The sequence below is a fragment of the Erinaceus europaeus genome, chromosome 11 (genome assembly GCF_950295315.1).
Source record: "Erinaceus europaeus chromosome 11, mEriEur2.1, whole genome shotgun sequence".
Lineage (NCBI taxonomy): Eukaryota > Metazoa > Chordata > Mammalia > Eulipotyphla > Erinaceidae > Erinaceus > Erinaceus europaeus.
The window spans coordinates 45,682,979-45,700,663 of NC_080172.1; the positions used below are offsets into that span (position 1 = coordinate 45,682,979).

Below are 17,685 nucleotides of genomic sequence, written 5' to 3' on the forward strand. Positions count from 1 at the left end.
ACATACATGTCCTGTGGTCTAATACAGAGCTATCCCCTCAGTTCTACCCGCTCCTCACTAAGCTTTCTGCCCTGCTGTACTCCAAGCCCCTATAACCTGAATTGTGAGCTCAGCCTTGGTGCTCAGCCTCCCTACTCCCTGGCAAGAGCCTTTTTGTGCTTACTGGCAGAATAGGTCTGGGTTCCTCTTCTTTGCTCACTAGCTGCTCCAGATTCCCTGTTTGCTTCTTCCACAGTATCCCTTTCTTCTCCTCCCTGGGCCTCATCCACCCACTGCTCCCTCCCTAGCATCTCTCTTCCCACTCCTCCCACCCCCTTCCTCCCCTTCACCCCTCTACTGCTGGCTTAGAGCAGGAGGTTATGAAAATGAGCTGTGTGCCCAGGAGACTGTAATTATCTGCTAAGTGTGAAAGCCAGAGTGATTAATTAAGAGATAATAATAAAAAAAAGGAGGGTGAGAAGGGGGCCTCACTGCTTCCCTTTGATCACAGAACCTGAGGTGAGCCAAGCAATTAGGGGAATCTTTATCGAGAGTTAGCTATAATCCACAAATTATCAAGCACCAACTGCTCCAGGAGCAGAGCTCAGCTCACTCCAGTCAAGTGGCAGACCTGACAGACAGACAGACAGATAGATATGGAAGGACAGCAGGAAGAGGAAGCCAGAGCATCTGTGAGGGGCTGGGGGCTGGGGGCAGGAAGAAGCCTGGGGACAAGCTACAGCTCTGGCAGCTCAATCTGTCCTATACCACCCGACAGCACTGGCAGGACCCTGGGCCATAGCTGCCCTTGAGAAAGGGTGGCTACCTTCATCAAATACAAGCTGTATAGCTTCTTCAAGACTAGATGTCAGGCTCCTCTCCTCCTCTTCCAAGGATCTGCATTTCACCCTGCCAGGGGAGTAGAGGCTGCTCCTCAACATTCCTCCCTCTCTCCTGGGAGGTCTGGCTGCTACTGAGGAGTGTGGGGGCATGTGTCACACAGTTGCCTTGGTGTGAATGCTGCAGGGGCCAAAGTGTGACAAGGCAACACCACAGCTCCCAGCTCCCAGAGCTCCAGCCTACACAGCCACACTGGCAGACCTTGGGGGGGAGGGGGGGCAGGCACTACTCTTTTCCTACCAGCTCCTGAAAGGGGGAACTGAGATGAATAGTATTGTGCTCATAAGCATAAGGCCCTAAGTGTGATCCCTAGCACCACATACACCAGACTGGTGCTCTGGTAACCACTTCCTCCACTTTCTAATTAGCATACATTTACTTATTTATTCACTCATTCATTTATGAAAAGGAAAGAGAGTACCAGAGCATCACTCTGGTACATATGATGCCAAGGATTGAACCCATCATATCCAACACTTTGGTTATTGTGCCACCTCCCAGGCTACAAATCTATCTATCTTTCTTAGTGCTTCCTCCCCTTCCTTCTTATTTTTAGACAGAGATAAAGACAGGGGCAGAGAATAGACCACAACACCAAAGCTTTCTTCAATGCAATGAGGGCTGCACTAAAACCTGAGTTGCATAAATGGAAAAGTCACACACTATCCAAGTGAGTTACTTTTAAAAAATATTTTATTATTTATTTATTCCCTTTTGTTGCCCTTGTTTGATTGTTGTAGTTATTGTTGTTATTGATATTGTTGGATAGAACAGAGAGAAATGGAGAGAGGAGGAGAAGACAGGGGGGAAGAGAAAGATACACAACAGCAGACCTGCTTCATCACTTGTGAAGCAACTCCCCTGCAGGTGGGGAGCCGGGGGGCTCGAACCGGGATCCTTAGGCCGGTCCCTGAGCTTTGCGCCACATGCACTTAACCCAATGCACTACCGCCCGACTCCCGTGAGCTACTTTTAATTAAGGACGAATTACCCTTTTCACTGGCTCCTGCCCTACCAGACTTTACCATATGGGCCCATTGTTTCCTTGCCCCTCCTTTTCCAGGGGATCCTCCTTAATTGATGTTCCTCTCCCATGCCCACCCAATAACTCTCCCCTTTCTCTCTTCTTTTTTCTTAAGATTTGCTTGATTTATGTGAGCAAGAGCATCACTTTGGCATATGCAATGCAAGGATTCAACTCAGGAACCCATGTTTGAGAATCCAAAGCTTTATCTATCTTCCCATTTTCTCCTGTTTCAGTGCACAGAAAGTCATATGTACCCATCTTTAGATGTTCTTTGTATGTGTGGTGTGTGTTTCAATCTCAGGAAAGGGGGGACCTCAGCTCCCCCACTAAAATCATCTGTTCCAGTGCACAACCCTCTCAAATGTCTTAGAGCACTAAAATTGTGCTTTCCTTGAAGGATCCAGTAGGTAAGACAGAGAAGAAGGTACAATGTAGCATCTCTCCACCATCTGTGAATTTTCATATCTATAGGCTATGTGGTGGGCTGGGGCTTGAACTTATGGTAAAGTGCGCACTCTACTGGGTCAGCCACCTGCAAGCCCCTGGCTTGTTTCTCTTTTATGCAGACCTTTGCCTTGAAGTGTGGGGGAAAAAAGATTATTTATCCAGATACAGAGAATATAGGAACTTTCCTCAGTTACAGAGTTGTTTTTTTTTAAAAAAAATTTACCTCTGTAAATTTTATTTTATTTACTTTTTCTTTCTTTTATTTGATATGATAAAGAAATTGAGAGGGGAGGAGCCCAGGAGGTGGTGCACCAGGTTAAGTGTACATAGTACAAAGTGCAAGGATTCGCATAATGATCCCAGTTTGAGTCCCCAGCTCCCCACCTGCAGGGGGGGGTCACTTCACAAGTGGTGAAGCAGGTCTGCAGGTGACTATCTTTCTCTCTCCCTCTCTCTCTCCATTCCCTTCTCAATTTCTCTCTGTTCTATTCACAAAAAAATTGGAAAAATGGCAACAGAAGCAGTGGATTCATAGTGCAGGCACAAAGCCCTAGTGGTAACTCTGGAGGCAAGAAGAAGGATGGAGAGGGAGAAGGAGAAGGAGAGGGGGAGGGGGAGGGGGAGGGGGAGGGGGGAGAGGGAGAGGGAGAGGGAGAGGGAGAGGGAGAGAGAGGGGGAGAGAGAGAGAGAGACAGAGAGAGAGAGAGAAGATAAGACATTTGCAGCACTGTTTCACCTATCATGAAGCTTCCACACTGCAGGTCTGGTCTGGAACCTTGAACCTGGGTTCTTGCTTTCACGGTAATGTGTGTGCTCAACTGGGTTAGCCAGTGAGTGCCTGCCTCTTACAGTTCTTAAGACAGTCTTTTTCCTGTGGCAGCAAAAAAGGCTCAGGTTAGCACAAAGGAGTTTTCTGGTTACCAGAGATTATTAGACATTTAAGTGAGCAAAGAGAACTTAGGAAATTCTTACTTCTACAGGAAAAAGGCAAACCCTCATAGGTTTGATTCCAGTTAATCCAGCCTAAAAAGATGTATCTGGGAAATCCAAAGACATTAATTATTTTCAGAGAATCATTTCTCCATCTTTGTTTTAGACCCTAAATTCTTTCCAGGAAGTCTAGTCTGGTCCAGCCCACTTCCTTTCTTATTTACTCTGAAACCCCCAGGATATAAGCCTATGATTTGCACTTGCTGATGACTGTGTGTCTGTTTGAGGGGTGGAAGTGAGTGAGTCCTGCTTCCCCTAGTGGACAGAAGTTCCTGGGTATAAGGACTGGATCCTGAGATCTTAGAGGAAGAGGCTTTCTTTTGTCTATGAATCTCCCTCTACAGCCTGAGGCTCTGCATACAAATGGAGAAGCAGTGTATGGCTCAACAGTCTCTAGGTCTGTCAGCGTGTGAGAAATTGACCTGTCCACAGATGGTCCACCATGGTTCCCCCCAGACCATGCCCCCAGTTAAGCCCATGACTTACCTTCATTCCCAAAGCCTTCAATTTGTTCAGACTCCCAAGCCAAAGCCAACAAGGTCAGGCTCTGGCTAGTAGTTCTGTCAAAATGTTTCTCCCACATCTCCACCAATTTAGAGCTGGATTATGAAAACTTGTTTAAAAAAAAGAAAGGGAAGGAAGGGAGGGAGGGAGAGAAGGAGGGAGGGAGGAAGGAAAAGAAGGAAGACTAATAGAGATAACTTGCCAAGTTATGGAGGAGTTTTGCCAACATATGAGCTGGTTGTTTCTCAGGTTTGCAGCTGGCAGTTGCTGGCTTCAATGAGGGCTTGGTGAGGTGGTGTGGAGGGGCTGGAGCAGAGAAGAGGCTGAGGCAAAGACTGGCACACAGGCAAACTCAAGACCCACTCCTGTCCCCCTGGAACAAATGCCTCAGTTCTCCTAATCAATGATCCATCAGGCTCTGTTATACAACTAAGCTGGTTAGAAAAGGAATTCAGTTCAACTGAATTGTTTTCTCTTGCTTCCCATTAGAATGTCGAAGACCTGCTTCCCCAGAGGAAAGCATCCTCCAACACATCAGAGTGTGGGCCAACATCAGCAGCATGGGCACCAGTGTGGAGACCCCACCTGCTTCCAGACCTTGGGAGTCAGAATATGTGCATTAGAAGATACTGCGTGCAGTATCTACAGAAATGGCTCAACTGGTAGTGTGTTGGGCTTGCATGCCTGAGGTTCCTAGTTGAATTCACACACCACTTATACTAGAGTGCCCCTCTGGTTTCTCTCTCTCTCTCTCTCTGTCTTTGTCTCATGTGAAACTTCCTCATGTGCAATTAATAAAATAAATAAATAAAGGTTCTAGGTCTTTGAGCCAGGCGGTATAGCACAGCGGGTTAAGCACATGTGGTGCTTATGCAAGAACCTGCATAAGGATCCTTATGCACATGTGATCCTTATGCAAGAACCTGCATAAGGATCCCAGTTCGAGCCTCTGGTTCCCCACTTGCAGGGGAGTCGCTTCACAGGTGATGAAGCACATCTACAGGTGTCTATCTTTCTCTTCCCCTCTCTGTCTTCCCCATCTCTCTCCATTTCTCTCTGTCCTCTCCAACAACAACAGCATCAATAACAACAACAATAATAACTACAACAATAAAAAGGTCAACAAAAGAGAAAATAAATAAATTTTTTAAAAGATTCTAGGTGATAGGGCTAGTGACATAGCTATCAGCATTATATGGGAAGGGATACCTATGGGACTAGAGGAAGCTTATATGGCATGGTGTCTCTTCATCTGTTTGTGTCTCTTCTCTCTACCTGAATGAAAAAGCAGCCTGGGAAGGTGCTGCAGTTTCAGATAGATATCTAGACAGACAGACAGCCAGACAGGACCCACATAAGGATCCCAGTTAGAGCCCCAGGCTCCCCAACTGCAGGGGCAGTTGCTTTACAAGCAGTGAAGCAGGTATGTAGGTGTCTATCTTTTTCCCTATCTTCCTCTACTCTCTCAATTTATCTGTTTTATCCAATAAAATAGGAAAAAAAAATGGTTGCCAGGAGCAGTGAATTCATAGTGCTGGCACTGAGCCCCACCCAACACAATCCCTGGAGGCAAAAGAAAAAAAAAGAAGAAGAAGAAGAAGAAGAAAGAAATGAAAAGAATAGTGGTTGTCCTTGCTTTATTTTACAGTTGGGAAACCAAGGTTCTCAAAAGTGTAGACTTTTTAGTCGTTGGAACCGGAAATTAGAACTGAAAACAAATCACAGTGTTGTGCTACCACAGCAGAGACTACAAGTTCAGAGGTCATCTATGTCATCGACCACCTTACTCTGTGTGGTTATCAGAGACTCATCTGCACTTGGGGTGTAACTGTTTTTTGTCTTTTCCTTTTTTTGCCTCTAGGGTTATCGCTAGGGTTCAGTGCCTATACCAAGAATCCACTGCTCTGGCCTTTTTTTTTGGACTATAAGCTGTAAAAAGAATTTACTGTGAGATATCAGTCATAACAATAATTTACAACATAACAGTTGCTAAAAATTCTGCTCCTTAAAATAGATTTTTTTCATTCAGGCCCCAAAGCAAAGCACTGAGATGGGAATCACAGTCTCCATTTCAGAAATTAGAAAACTGAGGCTCCACTGGAGTGGCTTGGTCATGAACACACAGACAGCAGCCCCTCTGGGAAAGAGGTAGAAAGATGCCAGGGTACTTGAGAAATAACTGAATTCTAGGGCTGAGAACTGAGTCAGTCTTGTGGCCCAAGAGATGAGTGTTCTATTCCTCTCACCCTCTTCACTTCTCCCTCTCATCAACAAATAAGTATATCTGGGGGGGGGGGGGGAGGAAGAAGGCATTTATGGTTTGACCCTGGCATGAAACTGAAGGCAAGATGCAGAAAAGAAACCCTTTAGACACAGAATCCCCTTTCAATTTTCTGCATAAATGAGCTAACATAGAGGCATGGGTAATCCAAAATCATTTCAATTTGTCTTCGCAATTCATTTGATTTTTCTTGTTCTTGTTTTACAAAGTCATAGTTATCATTTGTAGTTGTATTTGGCTCAAAATGACATTAAAGTAAGTTAGCATTCTCACTTCATCTACTGCCAGATTAGGGGAGACATTCCAGGAGTATTGAGGCTTAAACATGATTTACATAGGCGCTGACCTAAGTGGGTACATGCAGCAGTGGTCACCCAAAATCTGTGTGTGAAACAGATGGGTAGTGCTGGGACTCCCCTAGCTACCCCTCAGGTCAAGCTGATAGTTCTCCAGGTATGAGGCTGAGGTGCAGAGCATAAATGAACTGCTGAAGGAGGGGGTGGAATTAGAACCCAGGAGTCCCCCAGCCCAGGAAATAGCCCAACTGGTAGAGCATCAGACGTTTATGCACTGATATGTTTCTCTTTTCTTTTTAAAGGTTTGTTTATTTATCTACTTGATAGAAATATGAAGAGAGAACTAGAGCATCACTCTGGCACATATAATGCTGGGGATCAAACTCAGGACCTCATGCCTGTGAGTCCAGTGTTTTACCCACAGTGCCACCTTTCTAGTCAGCTAACAGGTCTGCTCATTAGAAAATGCTTTTCACTCTACAGTTCTCTCTCTTTTCTTCTCTCTCCTTCTCTTTGCCCCATCTGCCTATCTCAGCTCTTTCCCTTTTAATAACCTCCCAGTTAAGTGAATCGAATGGGAAGAGGCAGTTAAAAGTGCCTCTGTGGCTTGACAATGCTGGGTAATGGAGCACGCAGGGCCCCAGGCAGTTAGTTCCTGGGAGAATTCTGGAAGGAGGGGAGAAAAAAAAAAAAAAAACCCTCAGCTAAGCAGATTACAAGGACAAAGTTAATTTAGAAATCATCTCTACAGGGTGGGAGAAAGAAGAGGTGGAGGGAACTGGACACAAAAGGGTGGGAGATTTGGGGAAAGCAGTTTACTTTCTATGGATATAAATTGATTTTGTTCCAAAGAATCCTAATCCTTAGGAAGGACCTGGTCTCATTACTTTAGATTCCTTGTCTCCTTCCATCCAGAGCAGGGGGCACAATCAGGGATTTTCCACAGCCCAGAGATCTTGAACTGTCTACATTCCAGAGGCTCCAGCAGCAGCCCTGCATTGCACATCTGTGTCAATCCCCACCCCCAGGTCCCAGGGCCAGAAGCCCTGCTCCTCCCCCTCTCTTAGACAGTTCAGACCAGCATTTTTAACATGCCGCACTCACGACCTTTATCTCATAATACTGTCAGTATGTGTGCATGTAACATCTCCCACACCAGCTGAGAGAGCTCAAGGACAGGGGCTCAACTCTCAGTACCTTTTTATTTTTCTTATGGAGTAATATTTGTACCCTTTTTATCCCTGGTGCTCAGTGGAGAACCAGTCCCAAAATAAAAACACATATGCCTTTAGGGACACAGGCTTTACTCCCCTTGACAGAACATCTTCAAAGATTTCCATCTGAAAGACCAGAGCTCACTTCCTAGCAAAAGTTTTAAGGATCTCAACCCAGCCTCTAAAGTCCCTACATCTGGGGTCACAGACCCAGCAGGGGCTGAATCCAGGGCCTTCTTAGACTCCCCAGACTCAGGTGTGTCCACAGGGCTCTCTCAGGTTCTCTTCACTAGAACATCTTTACCAAGATTCTCAAAGAGAGGAGAGGAAAAAAAAAAAAAAAGCCTCCTCACCCACAAATCAGGTCAGAGAGTTGAGACTTTCCTAGGCAGAATTTATATTTTGCTAAGGTATTTTTGCTTTAGGCAGAGATAGTACAGTGGTCATGGAAGGCAAAAACAGCTTTTATGCCTGAGGCTAACAAGGGTCCAGATTCAATTCCCCCAACATCACCATAAGCCAGAACTGAGCACTCTTTCCTCCTCTTCCCTTTCTCATTAATAAGTAGCGAAATAAATCCTTTTTGAAAACCTGCTTATTCTGCTTGGTCAAACCCTGGTTGTCTATCTACTCCTAACTCTCACCTCCTCCTTTAAAAAAATTGCCCCATTAATTGAAGGGGTTGAAAATCTCTACAGCAGCAGAGGATAAAATGTCTGAGAGAACAAGGGAGTCTGATGAGGAATGAGGTAAGGATCACACTTTTTTGAAGTTTTTTTTTTTTTTTCCTTCACAGTATTTGCTTAAAAATGAAATCCACCAAAAAAAAAAAAAGGAGAAGAAGAAGAAGAAGAAGAAGTAAGAGAAGAAAATAAATCCTCCTGCCCAGGAGGTGGTGTAGTGGATAAAGCACTGGTCTCTCAAGATGAGGCTGAGTTTGATCCTAGACATTTCATGTGTTAGAGTGATGCTTTCTTTCTCCTTCTCACTCTTGTGCTAATAAGTAAACAGTTTCATTACTGTTATTATTTACTAAGATAAAATGCTAGCTCCCTTCTTCTTTCAGGATGGTGCCCAGCCTAGCTTTCCAAGGCCTTCTGAGGTGCTGTCCTGGGTCACTATATCTATTTCTTCCCAAGCAGCCTCAACAGGGGTCACATATCCTGGCAGTCAAATTTGGCTCAGTAATGTTCTCCTCTTCCTGTCACATCCACATCCTGTCTATCCTTTGCCCTGTTTCCTCCATGGGGCCGGCCTGGCCTCTTCAGCTCACAGTGAGCTCCCAAATCCTGACCTCTCTAGTTCTGATCATGCCCATTGCCAGCCTGGCATAAAGTATAGTCCAGTTGCATGACCAGGACTGACTCTGCCTATTTACATCTTAGCTTCTTGGAGGGGAATGTGATGCCACTGTTTTCATTTATTACTGTGTGTACACAGTAACACACATTTGAAAAAAAAATACTTCCCATTTTAGGAAAGTATAACCTAATGCCTGCTGAAATCAGCAATTCAAGCCTGAATCCTAAAGTGAGATGTTTGAGAGTGGAGACAGTATTTAATTTATTCAGCAACCCCTTGCCTCACCCATAGTAAGCACATAGCATATCTTTGGGGTGTGTGTGGGGGTATCTTACTCAGATTCCCACATATCCCACTGAGGACCGACTCTGCACATTGCTTCCAAGTGAAAAGATAAGCATGAAACAGGGCATGCAAAATATCTCACATGGTTAATGCACTGCTTTGTCACATGTTCGACCCACATTCGACCCTAAAACCCGTACAGCACTGAAGGAAGATTTGGTGCTGTGATATCTCTCCCCACCTCCTGTGCCTAGGAAGCAAAGGGAAAAAAGAAAAGAAGAAAGAAAGAGAAAGGAGGGCTGGGTGGTGGCGCACCTGGTTGAGCACACACATTACAGTGTGCCAGGACCTGGGTTTGAGCACCCTAGTCACCACCACCTGCAGGGGGAAAACTTTGCAAGTGGTGAAACAGGGCTGCAGGTATCTCTCTGTCTCTCTCCCACTCTATTACCCCTTCCCTCTCAACTTCTTTCCTCTCTATCACCCCTTTCCCTCTCAGCTTCAGGCTGTATCTATACAATAAATAAATAAAGATAAAAAAAATTAAAAAAAGAAAGAAAGAAAAAGAAAACAAAAAATGGCGCAGTCTAAAAGAAGAATCTTATTCTTAACCTGGCCAGGGATGGGACAGCACTAGGGGAACAAGAGCATTAAATACTCAAATTCCTACAGTACCTCCCCTGGCCCCAAACTCAGACTTCCAGGTCTGGAAGATTCTCCCATCACCTTCTTAGTGCCAGGCTCCCAGAGGAATGAAGGAGCAGCATTAGCTCCTGGGAAACTAATGGAATTTTCCAGGGAGTGCTAGATACTTCCCCTGCTGAATTCAAGACCCTTAATCCTGAGGATGTTGACTGGCTACAAGGTCCATTTATTTCAATATGATCCCAATTTTGTTAAATGGGCTCAAAAAGGGTAGAACAAAATGAGGTTTCACCCCCGGAGACTAGGAAGGTTAATAAAATTAAAATGTAGAGTGAGGGAGAAATTGAGAGCTTAGAGAGAGCTAGTGGAAAGAGATAGAATGAGATGGAAAAAGAAAAGACAAAATGTGATATGTAGCAATATATAAATCTCTAGCACTTCCACCCTAGGCACTTGGACTTAGGACTTACAAGGGAACTTATTCAAGTTCACATTGTCTGTGAACAGACAGTAGAAGGTAGAGAAGGGGATAGACATGTGGAGAGGGGCCAGCGTTACAGAATGAAAAACTCAATGGCTCTGATTTTCATAACCCTGTAGCATGTGCATCTGTCAGCAAGGACACAAAGACCAAGAGATCAGTGGCTTCAAGGCTCAGGAAGACTGAGGGAAATATGCACAGGAACCTGGCAGTGCCTCAAGCAAATGCCCAGGTTTGAGCCCCCTGCCCCACCTGCATGGGGAAAGCTTTGTGAGTGGTGAAGCAGTGCTGCATGTCTCTGTGTCTCTCTATCACCCTTTCCCTCTCAATTTCTGGCTGTCTCTATCCAATAAATAAATAAAGATAATAAAATATATTAATATATATATTTTTTTAAGAGTAGACCTGAGAGATAATGTAGTGGTTACACAAAGAACTTTCATGCTGGAGGCTCCAAGGTCCTAGGTTTAATGCCCTTCATTAATAAATGAATAAAGCATTAGATTCTCAAGCATAGGTCTCCAAGTTCAGCAACACATGTGCCAGAGTGATGCTTTGGTTCTTTTTGGTTCCCCTCTTCTCTCTCTCTCTCTCTCTCTCTCTCTCTCTCTCTCTCTCTCACAACCAAATGAATAAACAAACAAACAAAAAAATCAAGAAGACTTCTGTCCATACATAGATGGGGGTGAGGGGTGAGAATGGCTAGTACAGAAATGCACATGAAGGCAGGTAAGCACACACACTCTGAAGACTGGCATAAACAGTAATGTGGGACTTACAAGGGCATCCTCTGGGCACTATCCCCACCACACACCCCAACTTCCCTACATGGGTTCTAGTCCTAGTTCTGTAACTTGCTGACTATTTCATAATCTGATTAACTTCTTTTGGGTAGCTTTGTCCACCTATGAAATGGGTCACAATTTCCACCATTAACAGATTACTGTCAGTGTTAAGCTAATTACTACCACTAACAAAAAACACAAGTGAGTCCTCCACAAAAGTGAAGGGGCTACTCTCTCTCTCACTTTGAGGACCTCTTTCCCTTCCCTGTCTCCAGACACCACACTTTTTTGGTTCCATGTTTCAGGATCTAAGACATGGCATTATCTCTCTCCTCCACTGCTGGAAAGCCATCTTCCAGGAGAGTGGCCTGGAAACCTGGGAAGGAGCCAGGCAGGAACTAGTATGTCAGGAAAGGGCACAGTTTCTCCATTCTGGGTACAGAAATTCCACTACCTTAGCTGAAAGTGGGGAGAAATGAATAGCCTGGAGCCTGCTCAGAAACCAGGGAGCTTAAGTCTTCTACCACCACCCTCCAGCCCAGCTCCCACCCCTTAGAAAATTATGTAACACTGTTTATTCATCTGTTAAATAGAGAGATCATAACTATCTGCCTATATCATGGGATGAGGTTATAGATCTACTAGATAAAATGGTACATGTGGAAATTTTGATAAAATTAGAAAGCAGAACTACTTAAAGAATTCTAAATGTGGGAAGGGGCTGAGGCCTTACCTCCTCCTATGACACACAAGGGGAGACTAACAGTCCCCATCCCCAGAACATAAAGCATATGAAAATAAAATAAGACCAGAAGTGGGCAATGAGGTGGGGAGTAGTGAGCCTCCTGAGCTAAGTCATGAGGAAGGAGACAAAGCAAGGCCCCTGAGGGAGCCAGGGTGCCACTCGGGGAAAAGAAGTAACTCCAGACTCAGCTCTAAGCACACACCAGGATACAGAGTGAGCTTTGTAGTATAACAAAGAGAGTACAAATAAATATCATTTTGAAAAAAAAAGTCATTTATTAGTATTGTCATTATCTAAAAAACACACTCAACACCAATAATGTAAGAAAAAAATCTCAGAATATAGGATTGTTCCAAAAAATGAGTGGGTTCACCTTTTTAAAATTTTGTTAATGAGAAATGGGATTGGAGATAGTGTCTCAGAGCATCACTCTGACAACGCTGGGGATTGAACCCAGGACCAATGAGTTCCAATGTAAATCTAATGTTTTATCCACTGTCTCGAGTGGCCCTGGATTTAATTTCATGAGACACTCTTCCTTCCTCCTAGTTCTCATTCTGCTGTGAATGGGAAAGGACAGGCTGACTAGTTTCCCCTTCCAGGTAGGCCAGCACTCAGACTTTAGCATGAAGGCGCACTAAAGGCCAGAATCAAGAGGCAGCTGGCCTTGAAAACACAAGAACAACATAATGAGGCAGCAAAGACAAACTCAGCTGTTTATCCATTTCCATCCAGCCACAAAACCAGAACCATAGGCATCACCATTCCAGGCACTTTACATAGATGAACACATGCAACTGGCTTTGAGCCTCCGTGAGGCATATCCCCAACCTCACTTTAAAGGCAAATAAACAGGCACAGAGAAGGCACACACTTTGACTAGGAAGGTACAACCAAATGGCCAAAGGGGAGTTAAATTAAGGCACTGGACATGAGTTGTAGCCTAACCACCCAGCACTCTTCCTTACTGTGCCTCTTCCTTTCAGCACAGCAGCACCCTCAACAAATAATTGTGCACAGCACTGTGTCAGAAACTGAATGGGAAGTGCAGAAATAAAGAGTAGGTTGTTCCCTAGAGGCCCACAGGAGCTTCCACTAGAGTTTCTGGTTCTCAAGTCAGGGGGTAAGGGCAGAGACTACAGGTGACTGGGTTTCTCCATCCACACCCTACTAGAGAACCAAGAGCTCTGGCATCAAGCAAAAGGTGGAGAGGCCTAGTGGACTCCTGTCCACACCACTGGGTTCGATGAGGCCCTGGGCTGTGGTGAAGCCAAGCATTAAGCATCATGCTCATGTCGTCCCTTTGGGTCTAAGTAAGTAAGTAAAAAGTGAAGTCCAACACAAGTCAAGGAGGGGACCTGATATCCAACCTTCTGCTTCCTCCTTTCTCAGGGCCTACTCAGGGCCAAGGGCAGAAGTGGGACATCTGAAGTGTGGGAAAGTGGAAAGGAAAAAGCAGACTCCAGGCTCGTGCTGTCTGCAGGGCTGTGGCTGTAGCTGTGAGGGGGTGGGGGTCTGGGGGGATGAGTACTGAGAATTCAGGAGATCTCAGGCCTCCTCCCTTTACTTCCCACTGTCCCCCAGCCAGCAGCAGAAGTGGAATACTGGAGTGGAGGCTCTCTTGGTCTGGAGGGCCAGATTTTTCTCCTGCCCCATCTTCAACCCCCACTGCAGGCAGCTCTTGCCAGCCAAGCTGGCCTGCCATCCCACATTGCTCTGATTAGCTATAATCTTTCTTTTTCAATTTCTCCTCCCTGAGACTGGAGAGCTAGAAAATCTCCCAGAAAATGAATAAATATTTCAATTTTCGGCGCAATCAATCTGAGGAGCCTGCACATGATGGAAACGGGGAAGGATAATGGTTTTCATTTAGATAAGATACAGAAAATTATTTAGTGAAAAATGAAGATTGATGAAGCCCATTGAAATTCTTTAAAATGCAATTTCATTTCTCTGCCTCGGCTGAATCTCCCTTTCCCCTTTCCTTTCTGCTCCCCTCAACTCAATCAGTTTCTCCTCATCCCTTTTCCCCCACTGCTCCAGACCTTGGCCACTCCTCTTTCACCTCTGGGCCCTGACCTAGAACTCCCTCCTAAGGATGAAGGTTGATGAGAGGCCCTAAAACTCCTGCTGCCTACCATGAATGTTTCTGACTCCCATACTCCCATATCCTACTCCTCTCTTCTTGTCTCTTCTCAGTCCTAACTCTGTTTTTTGGGAACACTCCAGGTGACCTCCCCAGTCTCCTCCCTTATTTTATCTGGTAACCCTCCTCCACCCCAAATATTTCTGTCTGCACCCTGTCCACAGATCCTGCCTGCTCCTCTGTTGGAAGCAGGGAGATAGCAACCCAGCTAGGCCTGGATGCCCTCCCCTTCCAAAGGGAAAAAAGGCAGAAAGCTCATTGCTTTCTCTCTTCTATCTTCGATCCAATCCACATGTTCCTTCTGTTTGTTAACTACCACTTTTTTTTTTTCCTCCAGGTTCCTGGGTATCCATATTGCTTACATGTTAGGGTAGCGAGAAAGGGGAGGGAAATCCACAAATGCCAGTCCAGGACAGCTGCCCCACCACATCAGGCCACCATCCTGGGCTTTACCCCTCTCTCCCTCAATATCAGCCTAGCTGTACAAAGTCAGAACTTAAGTCATCTTTCCAACTTCCTATCAAGTGGTTGACTGGGCCTGCCCACCCTAGTGCAGGCCTCCTCCCTCCAGCATCTCTTCCCACTGGCACAATGAATGACTGTAGATTCTGTGTTCTCCAGACTGGGTAAGGGGCCTCAACAGAGATAGATGGATCAAGACCCACCCCCACCAGCTCAGCCCCACTTTACCTTAGAGACTGGACAAGAATAGGGGCCCTGCCTAACATCTCACCCCTAAACATCCACTCACAAGCCCAAGGGAGTAGGTGATGCCAGAAGGTATGTGAGCCAACTCTCCCCTCAGGACACCATCCCATGCCCCTCCTACAGCCCCAAAGGAGACCATCTTCTCCATTTTGTCAGCCCCATAGGTGTGTCTGCCTCTAAGAAGGTCTGCTCAAGTTTCTTTGTTTGCTGGGAGGTTGGTGTGGGCAGAAGGGTTTCTGTGTGCCGTGTCCTTGTGAATGCCCGCCAGCACATGCATCCTGTGTCTCTGAGTTTTGATGTTTAGGTGCCTGAGCCAGCAGCTCTGGGGGAAGGCTGTCTTCTCAGAGGATGTGTCAGTGTCTTTGTCAGTGTCTCAGAGTGGGGGCAGGCCGTGGGGCTTTCTGTCTCTCTAGGTGAATAGTTTGTGGCTGTGCTTTTTGGTTATCTGTGTAAATTTCTGTTGGAGGGGGAAAAGGGGGAGGGTAGGAGGCTGGCTGGCTAGGCAGGATTACATCTTTACCTTACAGTCAAACCCTGGAAGAAGAGATTCGCTCCAGCATATCCTAACCCCAGCTCCAGCCTGGGTTTCCTGAGCCCCTACCCCCACCCCCACCGCCTTCCACCCTTGCCCCCAGCCCTGCCTCAGGATACACTCACACCTTCACCTCCTGCAACCTCTCTCTGATCTCTCTCTCAGCCTTCCCCCTCCCTGCCAATTCAAAATGAGCCTCTGACACCAATACTTTACGCACCCCAAGCAGAATGTCACGCCCCCGCCCCCGCCCCAGCAGGCGGACCCCTGCACCCCTCCCCCCTCCACACACACAGCCCTGGCCCACAGCTGCCTAAGCAAGTCCAGTCTGCAACTAAGCCTCAGGCAACAGAGGCTCCAAACCCCCCCCCCCCATGTGAGTCCGGAGGTGCCCTCCCATTCCGGGAGCAGCCCCAGGCATCCCGAGTCTGCGTCTCCAGCTTTCCCTGCGCCCCAGCCGCCCCCTCCCCCGCCCCGGGATTTTGGAATTCCGCCCTCAGCCCAGCCCGCCCCTCCTTCCCAGGCGTCCCGGGTTCGGCTTCGGAAAGTGGGTGGAGGCCGTGGCTGGAGGCTGGAGGTCGGGGAAGAGAAGGAGCGTCAGCGCCCCGCGGCCCGATCCTCCAGCGCAACCCAGGGAAACAACTTGAGCAAATCCGCGGCCAACTCCTTCCCGCCGCCGCGGGCTGCGCGGGGACTCAGCACCCGCCGCGTGGCGGCCGGGCACAGCCCGGCCCGGCCCAGGCTGAGTGCCCGGAGGGCGGACGGCGGGTCGGGGAGGGCCTGGGGGAGGGGGCTTACCTTGGGAGAAAGTGTAGGCGAGGGTGAGGATCCAAACCAGGAGGCTCAGCATGCTGCCTTCCGCCGGCCGCCCGCCCCGCGCGGGGCCCGGAGTTGGCTAGGGAGCGCGAGGGGGCCGGAGCCCGAGCTGGGAGCCCGCCCTCCGCCCTCCGCGCCGCAGCTCTCCTCGAGCTGCCCGCGTCCCCTCGCTCTCTAGCCCTCGCGGCTCTCCCCGCCGTTTTCTCTCCTGGGCTCTCCGGGTCTCTGCTCTGCCTTTCTGCCCGCTCTCTTCCTTCCCTCCTCCCTCTTCCTGACGTCTACTCTCCCTCCGACGGCGCCTCCCTCCGCAGCCCGCCCCCTGGCCCCCAACGCGCGCATTCACACCCCAGACTACTAGGCTGAGCAGGCGGCGGGCGGGGAGGGGGGGAGGGGGGCAGCCTGGGAGGAGGGGGCCACGGCAGCCCTCCCTAGTCCTCCGACTCGGGGACACCCAGAGCTTGTCTCTGCCCTACATAGGGGTATGAGTGTACTTGGAACGTGTAGGCGTGCCAGAGACAGAGACCGAGAAACCGGGGTGGAGGTGCACTGAGTTCATAAAGCAAGATCCTTAAAAAAAAAAAAAAAAACAACCTCCACACCCCTAAATTTAACCCCAGGGTCTCTCCAAATTGAAAATTCTCATTTGATTAGAGTGCTAAGGTGGTGAAGGGTACCATCTCTACCCCACTTAAATGGGCGCCCCGGGCGCACCTAGCTCAAGTGCTGGAACTGCCTCAGGTGGTATCTCCCTTTGTTCTCCTCCAGGAGAAAGTTTATCAGTTTGGGGGGTAGGATGGTTTAAGGGCTAAGGGTGGCTCAACCTGAGGGTGGGGGTTATCTCTGAACACCAAGAAGTCTGAGATCCTTCAGGAGCTAAAGAGGCACTAAGGGGAGGGAAATCCCAGTGAGAAGGCAGTTGAGGGCATCCTGCAGTGGTCACCTTCAAGGACCCAGTTTGGCAACCGGCTCCTCCCCAATCTCTAGGTCAGCTGCTCCCGACCCCAGGGGTACTTGGCAGTGCCCGCGCTTCTGGGATGAGCCGAGGAGAAACAGAAGGGGACTGTGCAATTTCGCAGCACTGCGTTGGTCTGGAGAGGTTTCCATGTCTTTCCTCACAGATTCTTGGTCTCCTGGGCCTCTAAAGCACTACCCCGCCAAAATCTCTATTGGGGCGTCTGAGCAGAGGCTCGTGGCTCTCAGGTGCCCTCTGCTGGTGAGACTTTGCCACACCAGGGGGCTGACAATCTGAAGGGTTCAGACCCATCCCCACACAACCGTGGAAGCACAGGCAGAAAATACGCATGGGTCATTTTCAGAAGCACAGAACGTGATAATCCTTCATGTGCTAAAACATAAATATACACAAGGAGAACACGCATGGCTTAGTCCAGAGAAATAAAAAGATACGCACAAATACATGTAGCCACAGATTCACTTGCAGACACAAAAGAGCCTTTTCATTTACTAAGCTATTAATCCTGTACTCCACAGATATTTCTTTAGTGTCTTCTGTGTTCTAGTCACAGTTTCAGACCTTGCAGATATAGCACTCAAGAAAATATATTGACAGAGCCCCTCCCTCCTAGTGTTTCATTTTGGAGG

The 17,685-nt window shown here is 47.5% G+C and overlaps 1 protein-coding gene across 4 annotated transcripts in view; it reads right to left on the bottom strand.

Annotated features, from left to right (window-relative positions):
- Window positions 1–16,381, bottom strand: part of KIRREL1 (kirre like nephrin family adhesion molecule 1) — a 118,920-nt gene extending 102,539 nt beyond the window's left edge. The window contains exon 1 of one of the 4 annotated variants that reach the window (XM_060201430.1): window positions 16,066–16,381. In XM_060201430.1, the coding sequence (XP_060057413.1) occupies window positions 16,066–16,117 (52 nt within the window). In that variant the 5' untranslated portion in view covers window positions 16,118–16,381. The remainder of the gene's footprint in view (window positions 1–16,065) is intronic. The other 3 variants (XM_060201429.1, XM_007534158.3, XM_060201428.1) reach the window with 3 other exon arrangements.
- Between the last annotated feature and the right edge of the window lie 1,304 nt (window positions 16,382–17,685).